The sequence below is a fragment of the Grammomys surdaster genome, unplaced genomic scaffold (genome assembly GCF_004785775.1).
Source record: "Grammomys surdaster isolate TR1022 unplaced genomic scaffold, NIH_TR_1.0 239, whole genome shotgun sequence".
In the NCBI taxonomy this organism is placed as follows: Eukaryota; Metazoa; Chordata; class Mammalia; order Rodentia; family Muridae; genus Grammomys; species Grammomys surdaster.
The window spans coordinates 1,388,140-1,405,020 of NW_021604684.1; the positions used below are offsets into that span (position 1 = coordinate 1,388,140).

Sequence of the window (16,881 nt, forward strand, 5' to 3'; positions counted from 1 at the left end):
TCTCTCTCTCTCTCTCTCTCTCTCTCTCTCCAACAGAAGCATAGCCTTTTCTCCAGAATGTTAGCACTCCTGAGGTTCATTTTTACCCGTGGCAGTCACAAGCCTCACCTTAAATGAAGACATCCATCAGAATCTGAGCACCCTTTCACAAAAACACCTGATATAATATTCCAGCTCACAAACTGCGATCACTCCTAGCTTATATAGCAGCCATTATTCCATTGAACTGTACTGTTTACATTATTATGAAGATACGTGGTAATAGCACTGTGTTCCATCCTTCTACATAATTATTTTAGGTAACATCAATACCTAGAAGAAAGTAAGTATCGAAGTCAAATGTGCCACTTACAACCATGTGTTTATGTGGGTGGTTTTCCTCCAGCAATCTGGAACATCTGAAAAACGGTAGCCTTCTAAAGTGGTGTCAGGCAACAAGGCAGCCACAATTCTTAACCTCAGAGGGCAGTGTCTGATGTCAAATGAGCTTTCCTCTTCACACCAACCAGTAGAGATAGATCAATTCTCTTAACAACATGGCAGAACATGAGACTGTGGCATGGTAAGTTATTTATTACCTAAATGTCAAGTTAAATTACATCATTCATCCATATACATATTTACATACTTCCCTTTATTTATACATATAAAAACCACTATCAAAGGTCAAATCTGACAACTTTAAAAGAGCTCCATTTGTAAAATAGTTTAAGATATAGATTCAAATTTCATTTTTTTAGGTTTAAAGCAGAATTCATCTTCCATGTGGGAAAGATCTTTGTTCCTTAGCCTTTTAAGTTAAGTTTGGGGGAAAAAGAGTTTCTTCTCTCCAGTAGACATTTGTTGAATTGCCTGTAATATCATCTTCCTATGATGTTATTGATGTATAAGTTACATTTGTATAAATATTGGCATGATGTGATTTCAACTTGGGAGCTGAAACTGCATTTTAAGGAATAAATAAAATCTATATAAGTCCTTCTCTATCAGAATTGCATTCAGCCATTTCATTTTCGTAGCCGAATCAACATCAAATAGGGAGAAGCACCTTCAGTCTTCAACTCACTGTAGAAAAAACAACTTAAATTATCAAAGTGGAACAAGGTAGCACCTTTGTAAGGCAATGACTATACCATCATTATCTAGAGTTAGGCCTAGTTGAGGTAGATCTCAACTACCACCATACTGCAAAGTCTGATCTAAGAGACAACCATTAATGTATCTATTCCAATGAATCTCCCATGGGATACAGTAAAGTCATATCAAGACAGCATTTATCATCAACAATTTCATCTAAGTTGAATGGGCACGTGTGAGGGAGAGTGGGAGAAGATTGAAAGTTGGAGCCTTTCAATTCAGTGGAAATATGCAGGCTCTGGGTTAGTTGACACTGTTGGTCTTCCTTTGGGGTTGCCATCCCCTTGAGCTCCTTCAGTCCTTCCCCTAACTCTTCCATAGGGGTCCACGATCACAGTCCAATGGGTGGCTGTATGTATCTGTATCTGTTCTTAAAGCAGCTAGCCAGCTCTATTTTGAAAATGAAAGACAGACTTTATGCCCTTAACACTGGAACTTTTATATTTAAAAGAACAAAAAATGTCTAGTTTCAATATTTCAGTTAGGCAGTTTCTCTTATTGACTTTTTCCAAGTCATAGACAGAAAAAAATAAAAATAACCCTCATTAACAATGTAATCTTGAGCTGTTAATTAGGTGTAACTAAAAGCTACCACCAACAAAATAGTCTTTCCAGTATATCTCCTCTTTACTAGCCAAATTTGCAGCATTCAATGCAAAATCATTGTAAACAGGTTCATCCATGTTGTTCATCAATGGTTCATGGTTCACGCAGCACTTCCTCCACAACCCACTCTGCCTCTATTTCCCCCAGAGTCAAAGCCACTTGACTCTGACATGATGCTCATCATGTTCTAGAAAATAGTTATGCAAGACAGAAAGCAGAACACTGACCACGCCCCTTCTCCAGGAAAGTTGGCTTTCTCTTTCAGTGTCTCTAGGGCTTAATTCTTTTTTCTTTTTAGGAATTGCAATGCCTGACCAACAAGTTGAAAATTTCCACCTGGAGATCTGAGAGGACTTGATTCAAAATGGCTTCATCTCTACTCTCTAATTATGTACAGCATTAGCCAACTGAATCATTGTTGCTAGGAGTTTTAATGAGAGAGATGAAGCTGTCTGAATTCCTAGACTAATGTTAATCATAGCGAGTCTGATTTTCCACCTCAGGCCTGTGCCCAAGAGTCTCAGAAAATGAGATTCTTCCCTGTAGGGACCAGACAGTGGAATTCAAAAGCAGCTAGAACAGGAAGTTTTTAATCACTTTTTAAACGATTCATGTAATTACAAGCTATGCTTTCTCTTAAATGAATGTTTCCTAAAGCTTATGGAAATGAGATTGAAGTCCAGATTCAAATTCTGATTCAGCCAAAAACAATAAATATCATACACAAAGCAATCTGTCTGGTCTTCAGTATCATTTTGATTGCTTCCTTTGGTCATTATCACTGCTTGAAATCACCCATTGGTAGGTGGTAGTTTATGAAGTTATATGTCCTCTAAGTACAGAAAATAAAAAGAAATAGGAGGACTTGGTCCTTTCTTGGGAATACTTACAATCTATTTGCTTGAGAGCTGACATGAAAATTCTAGAAATGACTAACAACTCATGATTAAAACATCCATTAATGGCACAAAGAAGAGAGCAGCCAAGGAAGAAGAAGAATAGAGGAAAATTACGTGTAATATTTGAAGAAAATTCTGAAGTTAAGTTTGGGCATTGTTGAAGGCAAAGAAGGGGAGAATCTATGCATTTATTTATTTAGTATCAATATATCCAGCCTCAAGTACTCAGTGGTGGATAATACAGGCAATGCTGAACAGTCTTTGCATGATAGATGGTGTGGTGGTTAATCTTCATCATCAATCTGATGGGCTTAGAAGAACTGAGGAGATATACCTCTGAGGATGTCTTTAAGGGAGTTTCTGGAGAGAATTTAAGGTGGAAGATGGGACTGAAGGGGAGAAACCATTACCTTGTAGAGATGGCCTTAGATACTGATGTCCTAGGTGTTTCAGTCCAATGTGACACCTTGGTTTTTAGTTCTTTGTTCTAAAATTGGAAGCCATAAGGACATAGATCAGACAGCAAATACACAAATTGCCTCTATCCACAATGCTCATGCTCTGCTCCCCTCCTGCCTCCGGCCTATAGACAGAGGATGCTTGCTATGGTTATTTTATTAAAACCAAGGAAAACAATGTGTAAATGCACTCTGAAAAGTACATAATGTACCAAAGGGTTAAAATATAGTACTCTGAAATTCAGCCTTTGAACTATTTGAGTTTATAAAGATTCCTTTTCATAGGCACATGAAAAACAATTTTAGTGATACACACGATATTGATTACATAATTATCTTTCTGATACAACCTCTTGATTATAAACCCTATAAAAATAGGCACAATCTCTTCTTAATAGTTCATGATACCTTCATCTTCAACTTTCTTGATGTCTATACTCCTGGTAAAAATATCAGTGTTGCCTTTCTTATATAAGTTACTATAAGAAACAGAAATACATGATCAATGGTACCTATTGATTCAGAGAAGCCACTAGATGTTGGGCCCCATTTCTGCTCGGATTTGTCCACAAGGCCCAAGGCAGGGCTAAAATGGGGTCCAACAACTAGTTTGAAGAAACCTAACACTATAATGCAAAGTTTTGAGAAACAGACATCAGTTTTGATAGAAGTTACAAAATTAATGAATGCCTAGGATATGAGAACTTTGTCAGGTATTTTATATACATTACTTCCCTTCATATGATTTAGTTGGCTCTAGACAATGTATTATTTATTAAAAGATTCTTTATAAAATATAGTACAGAAAGAAAGAAAGAAAGAAAGAAAGAAAGAAAGAAAGAAAGAAAGAGAGAAAGAAAGACAAAGAAGGAAAGGGAGGAAGGAAGGAAGGAAGGGAGAAAGGAAGGAAGGAAAGAAGGAAGGAAGGAAGGAAGGAAGAGGGGGAGGAAAAACACTTTCTCCGGAAGTAGCTTTGATAAACATGCACAAAGTCCTGAGTTCCATTCTAAGCAGCTTATAGTCTTTAGACAGACCTGTAATCTCAACCCTCAGAGGGACAGGGTGTAGTGTCAGGAATATCCAAAATTCAAGGTCATCCTTGTCTGTGTAGTAAGTCCAAGGCTGTGCATGTGGTATGTGTGTGCATGTGTGTGTGATGTGTGCATGTGTGGTGTGGGTGTGTTATGTGTGCATGTGTGTGTGATGTGTGCATATGTGTGTGGTGTATGTGTGTGTATGCATGTGTGTGTATGTGTAGATGTGTGTGTTATGTGTACATGTGTGTGTGTGTGTGTGTGTGTGTGTGTGTGTATTATGCTTATGCTTTTATAGCTTTTATAGCTCCAAGGGAATGATTATAGTGCTGACAAAGAAAACATTTATCAACTGAAGAAAATAAAAGTTCAGAACATAAAGACCAGGGTTTAGCTATACTCAGAGAATCTAGGAAAACACTGAAGGGTATCATCACTGTAAAGTGACTGTAGCCAAGTAACATGTTTCTGTGAGGGGCAATGCAGGTCTGTTTATGACCCCACTAAATGGAGTCCACAGTCCCTGACTGACACGGAAATACAAAGGCAGAATGGGATGGGAAGAGACACGAGCTCTTGTTCCCACTACTGGACCTCAACTATATCAATGCACAGCATCTACAATGAATTATAGTGAGCTTATTGGATGACAAAAATCTTCTTGGAGGAAATTCACTTTTGGAGGGCTTTCCTGTACTTCCTGTGAAGCAGATGGAGTCTACTATGAAGAGATAGGAAGGGTTTTACAGGAGAGAAAATGACTACTTGGGAACAAAACCATTTCTTCTAACAGGAAATTAAAATATGTTGTTTCTGTTTTTTTATTTGTTTTGATTTTTTAAGTCTTTATAATAACATTTAATTTAAAGTGGTTGTCCATGGTGAATTGCTAAGTTAAAACTAACAAAAGTGGAATTTAATGGGATTATTGCCTTGATTAAGTTTTTAAAAATCAGTTTTTTACATAACTTCCATGTGGTAAGCTCTTGAGTTTACCCTTGCAGAGAGTTTTCTATTGTAAAGGAAAACCAGCAGCCACACTTTCCCAACCAGCTCCCAAGAACAGCCTCTCACTTTACACTGAGTTGTAAGAACATGGAAAAGCATAGTATCAGCAGACTTTGGGATGTAATTAAGCCTGCAGCCAAATCCAGGATGGATGTGGATGAAGGAGGCACAGGCCAGGAAGAAGTATGGGAAAAAGGAGTCAAGAAGCTGATCATCGGGCTAGAGAACTTGCATAAGAGAAGCCTTGACCAAGCCTTAGCTTAAGTACGATCCTATCTTGCCAATATAGTGAGTATCCAGGGACAATGCAAATGAACTTTTAACACTTATTTAGTGTCTAAAGCTAATAAAAATAAGTTAATGTTTGTTCAATAATAAATTAGTCATATAGTCATATATTAATAAAGAGTTATTGAAAGTAAACTGTAATTTCTCATGCATGGCATATTCGTATACACTGATAAAGACACTGTGACTCATGCGTAGACACCAGGGTACATGTACTTACCTAGAGACACCAAGACACAGTCAGATGTAACATTATACACAAACACATTCAAAGTCACACAGGCACAAAACCATGCACAAGCATAGACATTGTGGTGGTTTATCATTTACACACAGGCATACATTTACATATACATGCCCAGGCATGTACCAACACTAAAACATACAGCACAGATTCTCTTCTTACCTGGGCTTCAAGTACGGTGACCTTTTCCTTCAAATTTTCAATTTTTTTATCTTGTTCCTTTAAAGTATTTTTTAGTCCTTCCATCTAGGAATTGGGAAGAACAATTGGGAAATCCTGTCAGACTATGGAGAATAGTTACATAAGTCAAGAATTTCTATGGTCAAATGATGTTCCTCAACTAGAAAGACACAATCCCACAGCATGAGAAGAGCCAGCAGGTCACTTAAGATCGCAAGCCAAATTGGAATCCAGGGAGGACACAACCAGAGGTACCACTTTCCCTTCCCATGTATAGTTGAAAGATGCCTGCAGAAAAATCCAACAGATGCAGAGGTAGGAGAAGGTTGCAGCAGGTGTCAGGTGTCTCACTCTACACAAGAACTTGCCAAGGAAAAGAATTCCTGCTCTAAAATGTCTCCCTGGATTCACTGTTTATGAGGATATGAGTATGTAACAGTCAAGCCTGGTCATATTTGAAAGCCCAGCTACATAGAAAGCTGAAGCAGAAAGATTCCAAAATCACAGTCAGCCTGTGCTGCACAGCAATTCCCAGATGACTGTGGTCAATTGAGGAAGACCATATCTCAAGAATCAAAGTAAAATAGGTCTGTGGCTATGGCTCAGCGTTGGAGCACTTATCTAGTATATGCAAGGTACAGTCAATTGAAATCAATGAAAAATAATTAAATTTTAAAAAATCACACATAATCCATAAGACCTGATTATTTAAGAAAGGTTTGAATCTTCTATAGACTTCCATATAACAGTGAACAACATCTGACTAGGAACACTTATGCTTTTATAAAAATCACTAAAATATCTAAAGAGCAGTTTAGCACAGTTTCTCAAATTCTCTTCATATAGAACTTCATATAGAACATTCTAGGCAAGAGAAGCCCGGAGCCAGGTTGCCTGAGAAACAGAAAGTGTACATCAGTGAGAAGGGAAGCCATGGAGCTTAGTCTGACAAACTGTCCGGCTTTGGTCTTTGCACTGTAAACCTGAGACCTATCTGAGAAATGCTCTTGTTATTCTGACCTCCTGGATGATGCTTCGAAGGTTCTGGTGCTGGGAGTGGATCACGAACTGCAAATGGCAGATCTGCTCCTGGAGGATGGAAATCTCCGTTTGAAGAGCCTGGCAACTGGGAATGCACACAAAGGTGGAAGGAGTGAAGAATTTTTTGCTACCCCAGCCCTCCCCACCTGTTGAGCCTCGTGTGGCTAAGATCTCTCTCGGAATTCCACATACCACACCAAAAAAAAAAAAAAAAAAAATGGAAAAGAGTAGGTCTGTGCGTCTGCTTGCCTATGAACTTGAGTGAGACATGTATTGAGGTCAGAAGCTGTTTCTGGATGGGGAGAGAGATCATTGGCTAAAAGTACTTGTCATGCAAGTATGAGAACCTGAGTTTGGAGTCCCCGGACCAGTGTAAAGCTGAATGTGGTAGCTAGCCTCTGTTTCTGTAACACGGTTCTTTAAAGGGTCCAGGCCATAGCAGAAATGCAAACCTTGGTCTTTCTCTTGGAAAGAGGCAGTGGCAATTAACCAATTGCATGTACATCAATGTGCTTTTACTTTCCATGTTCATGGCAAATAGTTGGGAATAAAATAAGCTGGATATGTACTCTTTGTGGAAACATTTATACTCCTCTGATTGGAATAGAGTAGACTGTAAACTCTCAGCTGTCTCGTTATTCCTGAAATTCATGTTTAAGGAATGACAGCTGCTGTGTTCATTTACATCAATATCAGATTTTAGTTCTTTCTGAGCTTCAGCATGAGTAAGTTCGATACCAGGGCAAAGGAAGCTTTTGAGAACATTTCATGACCCAACCAAGGACCATGGGCTCTCAGGTCTTCAGACAGTCCAAACTGAAAATGAGAGAAGCTTCAAGCAAGAGAGTCAGCAATTCTTGGGATTCAGAAAGGCTGGGGCAGGCAAGCAGGGCAGCTGATATCTTAGGGGGATGTATGCACAGACCTTTGAGAGGGAGAATTATTCAAGAGGTTTGGAGGATGGGAAAATACAGAGCCTCCACAGAGAACAGTCTAAGGTATGAGGGTATGAGGATCAAAACGAGGCAGACGGCTATGGAAGTTGATGTTAAAATGTAAAGGATCCTACAGTGAAACAGGAAAAAAAGAAAGAAAAAGTAACAATGGTGTGTGCTTAGTGGTCAGATTTGCATCTCCTCTAAAAAGTAAGGAACAAGGACTCTGGGTACTCTGTTGAGACAAAGGGCTTTACTACATATAAAGGTAGGTTAGGGCTTTGTAAGCTTGATCCAAACTAAAGTCATATGTGCAGAATGAACCAGAACTGAGAAAGTGCCTCAATCAGACTGGCCCACATGCAAGCCTGTAGGGTATTTTCTTTGTTAATAGAAATCTAGGCAGGTTGTCCTGAGTTCTAGGAGAAAGCCAGCTGGGTAAGCCATGAAAAACAAGCCAGTAAGTAGCATTTTTCCATGGCGTCTCCTTCATTGTCCTACTAGGGAATACGAAAATAAGTCTCCAAGGTCATTAGAAGTTTTCAGACATGAAAGAAAGGGTACCAAAGCCCTCCATGGCAACATGCAAGGCTCACTATGTCTGGGAATACTGAAATCAAATTGGAGCAACATCTTCTGAGGAGCTAGGCACTTGAGAGCTCAGAGGCTCTCCTTGAGAAGAACATTCATGCAAAGGTGGTTATGCCGTAAGCTGCAAAGGGCTTTACATGAGATAATAGCAACAGTAGGGAGTCAATTTTACTTTTATGAAAAAAACAAAAAACAAAAAACAAGGAGCCTACATGAGACGGGCCTAGGTCCTCTGTGTATGTGTTACTGTTGCGTAGCTTGGTCTTCTTGTGGGACTCCTAACAGTAGGAGCAGGGGCTGTCTCTGATTCTTTTGCATTCTTTTGGGTCCTTTTTCCTCCTACTGGGTTGCATTGTCCAGCCTTAAAAGGAGAGGAGATGGCTAATTTTACTGAAACTCGATATGCCACGTTTATTTGCTATTGCTGGGAGACCTGCCCTTTTCTGATGAGAAATGGAGGGGTAAATGGCATCAAGCAGAAGGGAGGTGGGGTGGTGGACTACGAGAAAGGAGGGAAGAGAAACTGCTATTGGAATATAAAATTAATAATAATAATAATAAATTTTAAAAAGAAAATAATTTCTGTCTTTTCCTTATGTCATCTAACCGCAAACTAAGAGAAATCTATTTGTGGTTCATTATGCAAGCTTTGGTTGTTTCAGTCTCAGAGTCCAATTCATACTGACTTCACTTTCACTGTCACCTAGCAAAGTGAACAATGCCCCCTCACATAGCTTAGAAATGGTACGAAGGAACAAAAATGTTCCTGATGTCTGCAGCCAGACTGAATGTTCAGTTACCTTTCGAGAAACACAAAGCACTCCTTCCCCCCTCCCCCAAGAAACTTCTAAAACTTCCTCAAAAATATTTTGAGAATTTCATATGGATAGTTTGCATTCAGCAGAACTAATAGGAAAGATCAGTTTGCTTAAAAGACCAATCATTTTTTTAAAAGGTAAAGAAAATCATCAATTCGGACCACCTGGACTCTTAAAGGAAGAAACATTGCGTAGTGCAGAGTTTAGTTACCTGAAAAAGATCTTTATATTTAAAGGCAAAAGGGGGTGGGGAGAGAGAGAGAGAGAGAGAGAGAGAGAGAGAGAGAGAGAGAGAGAGAGAGAGAGAATGCACTCCTCGCTCAACACTATCTGTAATTGATGGCATGGGCGCTAAGCAGGCCTGTCCGTATGTATTTCTTTACCAAGACTGACAGTGGTAACTATCACTCTTCTGCACTCTTGGGAAAATAACAACAGAATAGTATGACACCATATTTCAAATATGTGTGTCCAATCCAAAGCTCAGCCTCTTTCTGGCCTTTGTCATAAGTGGTCGAAAATACACACTTACCATCCAGAAAGAAAGCAGAACTGTTAAAAGATGAAATAGAGATAAAATAAGAAAGGAAGAAGAAAAAATGAGGGAGTCAAGAGAATCAAGGAATAAGGATGCCCATGACTGTACAGCAATATAAATAAAGGATAATGAAAATCTGTTCCTTGGACACTCATGATGTGCCTGATGGCCTAGAGACTGAAGTTCTAGAGGGCCATACTAAGATGTTGACATAGATTGTATGTTATCTTAACATCAGAACAAAGCATAACTACAGTGAGCTTAGAATCAAAAGGGCAAAGGAAAAACAATCTCAGGAAATGTGATACAAATCAGGACTTATGATCACAGAGGATTTCCTAAAAAAGCATCTGAGAAGGACAGCTCCTGTGGTGGCCATACCTCTCCCCTGAGTAAGGGCTGACACAGACCCTGTTGAAAACCATGAATATGGACAAGCCAGCCAACAAACTAAGGCTGTTTTTCATTGTATTTCTTTTACTTTCTATGGAATTTGAAGGATGCTAGCCTATCAAAGGTTCACTTGATGACAGGCCAGTGTGATGAGGATAGCCACTCACAAAGATGAAAGTTCATAGAATAAAGATGCCTTCAGCATCTCTGAGCAAATGGAGAAGTGAACAAACCACTCTTCAGAAGAATGAACTCTTTAAGTGGCTCTCTAGGACTTTGCTGTACTCTGACCCGCATGTTTGTTGATACTAGAAATTTGCCATCCCATCTCCCTGCATTTGTCCTACTTTTTCTATTTCCTATAGGCCAGTGGTTCTTAACCTGTGGGTCATGACCCCCTCTAGGGTTCACATATCAGATATCTTCCATATCAGATATTTATATTACGATTCATAACAGTAGCAAAATTACAGTCATGGAGAAACAAGGAAGTAATTTTATGGTTTGAGGTCACCATGCAACAAGGGACTGTCTTAAAGGGTCATAGCAATAGGAAGGTTGAGAAACACAGTTCTAGGCTCATAAAGCCAGTGTGCCTGCAGCCCAGCACAGACACAAACAGGAAAGCTCTCAGAAGCTGCTTTTTTAGGAGGCAGATTTTTCAAACCTTTTCGAGTGTGCAGCATTGGACTTGAGTTGGAGCAGTTTGCTTTCTAAACATAATTTTCTCTCTAGGAGTGTTTTCTTTTCCTGGAAAAAAAAGTACAGTTTTTGTTTGGGTATGTGCTTACAAACTGGTTATATGTGTTTTTGTGATGCTAGAAATATGGCCTGTGCTTCAGAGCTCTTCTTAGCAGTAGCCATGTGCCACCAAGAAGCCTGGTCAGGCAATGTCCTTTGTGTTTCAAAAGTAAATCAGAGCTGTGTTGTTAATATATTTAACATGGGCATGGTTCTGCACTTTGGAGGTTAGAGTCAGGAGAATCAGGGCCAGCTACTGCTACATAGCAAGTTCAAGGTCAGTCCGAGTTGCATGAGAGCCTGTCTCAAAATAAACAAATGTCTCCATAACTTATTCATTTAGCTGAAAGAAAGAGCTCGCTCTTTCTCCAGCCCACTGCCAAAATGGAGCCCAGGTAGTGCAACTTGGCCCGCCCTCTTTCCCCATGCCACCTGGAGTACAAAGCCTGCCCAGCCTCTCCTGATGTGAATTCCCTTACCTCCACACCTGCCTCTTTGCCACATTAGGAGAATTGTTGCTACCCAAGGACTCCATTGCATGCCTTTGATGCTTCCTCCTGTTCTCAGACCATCTGTCGCCATGTAGTAAAGTGGTAAGTGTACGCCTAATGAGGGCTTGAGGCCACAAATGTTAAAACTACTTCCTAATGAGGATCTGGGAGAAACTATAAGACTGAGAAAAGATATCTTCTTAAATGCCATGATTTATTAAACCAAACTGCTCACCCCAAGGGAGAAGTGACAAAGTTCACAAAAGACCAAGCATAGGTAACCAGAGTTTGAGTTGCCAAGTTGGGGGAAACAGGAATGGCGGCAAGAGGCAAAAATTGGCATTGACATCTTGGCCAGAGTGGACTGGGAATGGTTCAGAACGTGTACATTGCTGTTTAAAATTACTACTAGCCACGGTGTGGAAATGGAGACCTCACAGTGCAGTGCTCTCCCACCGAAACCAGTAAGCCCCTGCCGCACTGGTCTGGTTTTGAAGCTTTGGCCAAGGTTTTAACCTTTCTGGACCTTATCACTGTTAAGAAATTTTAACCAAAACTTGAAAATTAATCTACATGCCTGCCTTTGAAGAATCCAGGCACACAGAAGCAAAAATAGTCATTGAGTTCATCCTGACACACAACCCCACTGTAGTATGGGCTAGAAGCACACTCCTTGTGCTCTGTCTCACAGAACCTTCTAGCATCACAAGCAGGACAGATACAGACAGGGTGCTCAGGATCTTTACAGCAGGAGCCTCCATGTTGGCAGGGGTTCCCTCCACAGGAATCAATGGCAGTTTCACAGGTAGGTCCTTTCCCCTGGGGTATTCACTCAAGTAGCAATTCCTTGGCAGAGGCGGGAAAAGCAAGGATCTTTTAGATCTTCACAGTCTTTGTCCAAATTATTGGCTATGTCTAACCAACAATTGTTGTCTCATGGAAAACCCTTGTTTTGGCAAGAATTTAAGAGACACCTGGTGTTGTTTTTATTGCAAGTGAATCCTGGCATCGCAGGTCACTGTAGGACTGTGTACATCCTCTCCCTCTGAGGCAGTCAAGAAAGCCCAGTTAGGGAAGCAGGATCCACAGGCAGGCTACAGAGTCAGGGTAAGACCCTGCTCCAGTTGTTGGAGGACTGGCAATGAAGACCATGCTGCATGTCTGCTGCCTATGCGCAGGAGCATAGGTCCAATCTTTGTATGCTCTTGTTACTTAGAAGAGGATGAATATGTTTCTGATCCCTGTGTGAATGAGGCTGCATGCCTCAATGACATAGGCAGACACATGTGTGTCTGTCCTCAAGAGTATTCTGGTGTGAACTGTGACTTGGAAATTGATGGATGTGGATCTCAGCCATGTCTACATGCTGCCGTGTGTCAGGATGCTCATGTGGCTCACTTCTGTGACTGTGCACCTGAATTCTTTGGAGTCCACTGTGAACTCAACTCTGATGAATGTGCCAGACAGCCACGTCTCCATGGAGATCTATGTGTAAATGGTAGAAACAACTACCACTGTGACTGCATAGGTAGTAGATTCACAGGGACCCACTGTGACACTTTGATGCCTTCCCCTTGGTCAAAGCCTTGTCACAATGATAGAACACGTGAAGACACTATGGCCAGCTATATTTGTCACTGCTAGACTAGATACAAAGGTACCCTGTATGAGAGAGACATAAATAAATGCAGTAGCCATCCCTGCAAATTTAGGGGGAATGTGCCAAGCTATCCTCAGAGGATCAATAGGGACACACTGCATGCCTGCCTTCCTCCTTCAACTACTGTGGAGCCTCAGGCTGTGTTTGTATCTGTCAGCCTAGATTCACAGACAGGAGCCTAGCATAACTGTCATCTGAGAGGATCCACCAAGCAGCTAACTGAAAGAAATGCAGTGACCCACAGCCAAACATTAGAGGTAGCTTAGACAGTCTCGTGAAAGAGTTGGGGGAAGGATTGAGGAACGCAGAGGGGATAAGGACTCTACAAGACCATCAGAGTTAACTAACCTGTACACTTGAAGATTCTCAGAGACTGAACCACCAACCAAAGAGCATACAGGGGCTGGACCTAGCCCCTGACCCCCTTGCACATGTGTAGTACATGTACAGCTTGGGCTTCTTGTGGGTCCCCCAACAACTAGAGCAGGGTCTTACCCTGATTCTATTGCCTGCCTGTGAATCCTGTTTTCCTAACTTGCCTTGTCTGGCCTCAGATGGTGTGCCTAGTGCTGCAATTACGTGAGGTACCAGGTTGAGTTGGTACTCAACTGGAAGGAGAGGAGGGCTTCAATTGGGATGTAAAGTGAATACATCAATTAATTAATAGGAAAAAGTAATCTACAGCATGAATCTTTAATGGCATGCGGGGCCATTGTTCAATAATGGGATATAACAATTATTTTAGATTTTGTTTATTTATTGTGTGTGTACACATGTGCCACAGCACATGTGTGGCAGTCAGGGGACCAATCATGGGACTAAGCTGTCTTCTTCCATCATACATGTCTTAGGAATCTAATTCAGGTTGACAATTTCCATGTTTTACTTTATTATTTATAGAATAGAATCAATTCTCTGAAGTCATATGTTCATTTTAGATTTTTCTTTTGTTTTATGTTTGAGACAAGCTCTCTTGCGGTACAGACTAGCCCTCAACTCACGTTGTAGCCAAAACAGCCTGTCAACTCATGATCCCCTTGTCTCAGCCTCCTTGGTACTGGAATGATAGGTGTGATCTTCCACATCAGATTTAATTTATAGATTTTTATTGAGTAGAAAAGATAATCCTAAAGGCTATAGTTTCATTGTTGGAAAGAATATTAATTAGATATACTTAGACTATCAACCCAACATTGTATTTTGTCCATCCCTGTGCCCACAATACACAATGTGTATAAATACCTTATTTAAACAAATTTTATTTTACTGTTTCCAAAATTAGTAGTGAATTGAATAAAAAGTATATTCACTCTCTAATTATATGAGCCACGTTTTGAACTATATGAATACCCCTAAAATGGAGTTAGGATGGAATAAATGGAGACAGTATGTATGGGACAAGAAGCCTACTCATTTCCCTGACAGAGATTTGGATTTCAATTATAATTTAAAGATACCAATTACTTCCTATCTTTCTTCCTGTGTAAGTTGCTACTTTTAATTAGGTTAACTTATTTAAATTAGTTTCTTTGAGCAATCTTCCTTCATAGAAATTATATCATATTAACCATTTTCATGTTAGCCTTAGGTGTCTTCAAATAATTTCTGAGAGGGGTCAGCTATACCCTGAAGTTAATGTTGATGCCTGTATTCTCAAAGAAACACTGCCATAGACCAGGTATCATAAATTTGTAAGGTACAAATATGTACATCACAAACATTCCTCCCAGTGGACTTTCTCCTGGTTAATGAATGCTCACGGCCAGGGTCAGAGACTGGGTAACTAGCAAGAATGTGATCTATCATGGCCAGGGCTCTTGTACATGCCATGGGCTTGTCATGAACAACTCATGAAATAAAATCACACTTGCCTTGCACACACTTCTTGGCAGTGCCATCTTCACTCACATAACACCTCACCATAAGTACCTATTCTACCTATGACCTCACCATGAATACCTGTTTTACCTCAGAGAGCTCAAGATTCCCTTCACTGTTGATCAACACAGACTGACACCGATTTAGACATTGTAAATGTTGACATATGAATGCCTTGACAACCCAGAGTATAGTCTTTTTAAAAAGTCATTGCATTTATTTTACTTATTGTGTATGTACACATGTGCCCTGGCATGTATGTGGAGGTCAGGGGACAGTGTGTGGGGATGAGTTTTCTCTGTCCATCATACACGTCTTAGAGATCTAACAAGGTGACAGGCTTGGAGGCAGACATGTTCATAGGCTAAGTCGTCTTACTGGCCCCAGAACATATAGTTTATCCCACACCAGAAAACAGGCTATAAAAGGAAGTGTTACGAATTGGAAATGGGAGATTGTGGAATGGCTTCTTGTTTGTTCTGTCCTCATTTATAGACCAATGTTAAGGAAGTGGGTGGTCTCTGAAGTGCCCTTGAGCCCTTAGATCCTAGTAGAGCCAAATCAATGACACCAGCAAACAAATGTGAACCAACAGAAGTGCACTGCTGGCAAAAGGAACATATGCCATGCAAAAATGCTCTTACAGGGCGATTCTGCTCGCTTCTTGCTGTGTGTTCCGAATTCATTCTCGCTGCATTCCTGATTAAACCAGGACAGATGGTGGAGGTTTTAAGTAATATGTTCATTACCAGACCTCACAGCACTAATGGCTATTTGCTGGAGCGAGGCCTTGCTCAAGTGAGTAGCAAATGAATCCCTCTCAGGGGGCAGCCACTGCTAGGGCAGTATCTATCAGCCTTTCTGAGGATGTGTGCATTTCAGCTACGCTTTCGTTTCAAAGTTGCATCTGTTGCCATTAATACAGAGGCTCAGCATACTCTCTATTATTCCAATGCACATTCCCCACCCACAAGACTTGCATAGAGCATGTCTTCGGTCTATCTCCTGAGCCCGAGAAGGTGTCTCCAAGCTTTGCAGCTTAGTTTTCTTAGCTCCACTCTTATTTGGAAAAGATGGAATAACATATAAGCTAAACGTGTTTTAAAATAATGTTGCATATTGCTCCTCTATTCAATCACCTCTGTTAGTTGGAGAAATTCTAGCAGGCCCCACAGAGAGAAATTGGAAGGTTGTCTCATGGCCTTGCTGAGCTTGGTATCCTGTCTACTTACTGTGTCACAGAGCTCTAAAAGAGAATCACAACTGTGGGTCACATATCAATGTTCTTGGATATACTGCCCTACCTTAAGTGGGCTTTCTGCTTCTCCAAATGACCATTATCAAAATTAAATACAGGAAGTCTGGAAAGTTCCTTATGATAAGCACAATCTAGTTATATACACAGCAGTCCTCATCAACAGTGATTTTTTCCAGTTTATTCACAAGTATTAATATAGCTCCTGTGCCTGGCTCAATGCAGCACATGGATGTGTAGCACATGGTAGGTGCTCAAATATCTTCAAATAACAGTACTCTACACAACCAGTGTAGACAGGAGCTTGTTGATCTAGTTACAGAGCTCCTGGAATTGTTGGAGAGGGAATTTCCTTCCACTGTTTATTTGCTAAGTTTTATGCACTCACAGGTGGCTTCGGGTTAATGGCCATTAACACGACTCTGGGTTTTAGAAGGTAGTGATCTCAATTCTAATCTCTCATTTCAAGTTGTTTAATCAGTTGTTTGATTAGATAATTCTATTTGCTTTACAGAATTGTCTTTTTTTTTCTTAACTTAAACATGCACTGTCAGCCGGGCGGTGGTAGCACACGCCTTTAATCCCAACACTTGGGAGGCAGAGGCAGGCGGATTTCTGAGTTTGAGGCCAGCCTGGTCTACCGAGTGAGTTCCAGGACAGCCAGAGCTACACAGAGAAACCCTGTC

At 40.5% G+C, this 16,881-nt stretch overlaps 1 protein-coding gene across 3 annotated transcripts in view; it reads right to left on the reverse strand.

The window, feature by feature from the left end:
* Positions 1-557: 557 nt before the first annotated feature.
* Ccdc68 (coiled-coil domain containing 68) overlaps positions 558-16,881 on the reverse strand; it is a 40,677-nt gene continuing 24,353 nt past the window's right edge. For all 3 annotated transcript variants that reach the window (XM_028774252.1, XM_028774253.1, XM_028774254.1), the window contains 5 exons: positions 10,838-10,920; positions 6,875-6,980; positions 5,837-5,920; positions 3,053-3,129; positions 558-1,065 (listed from right to left, as the gene is read on the reverse strand). In XM_028774252.1, the coding sequence (XP_028630085.1) occupies positions 1,008-1,065; positions 3,053-3,129; positions 5,837-5,920; positions 6,875-6,980; positions 10,838-10,920 (408 nt within the window). In that variant the 3' untranslated portion in view covers positions 558-1,007. The remainder of the gene's footprint in view (positions 1,066-3,052; positions 3,130-5,836; positions 5,921-6,874; positions 6,981-10,837; positions 10,921-16,881) is intronic.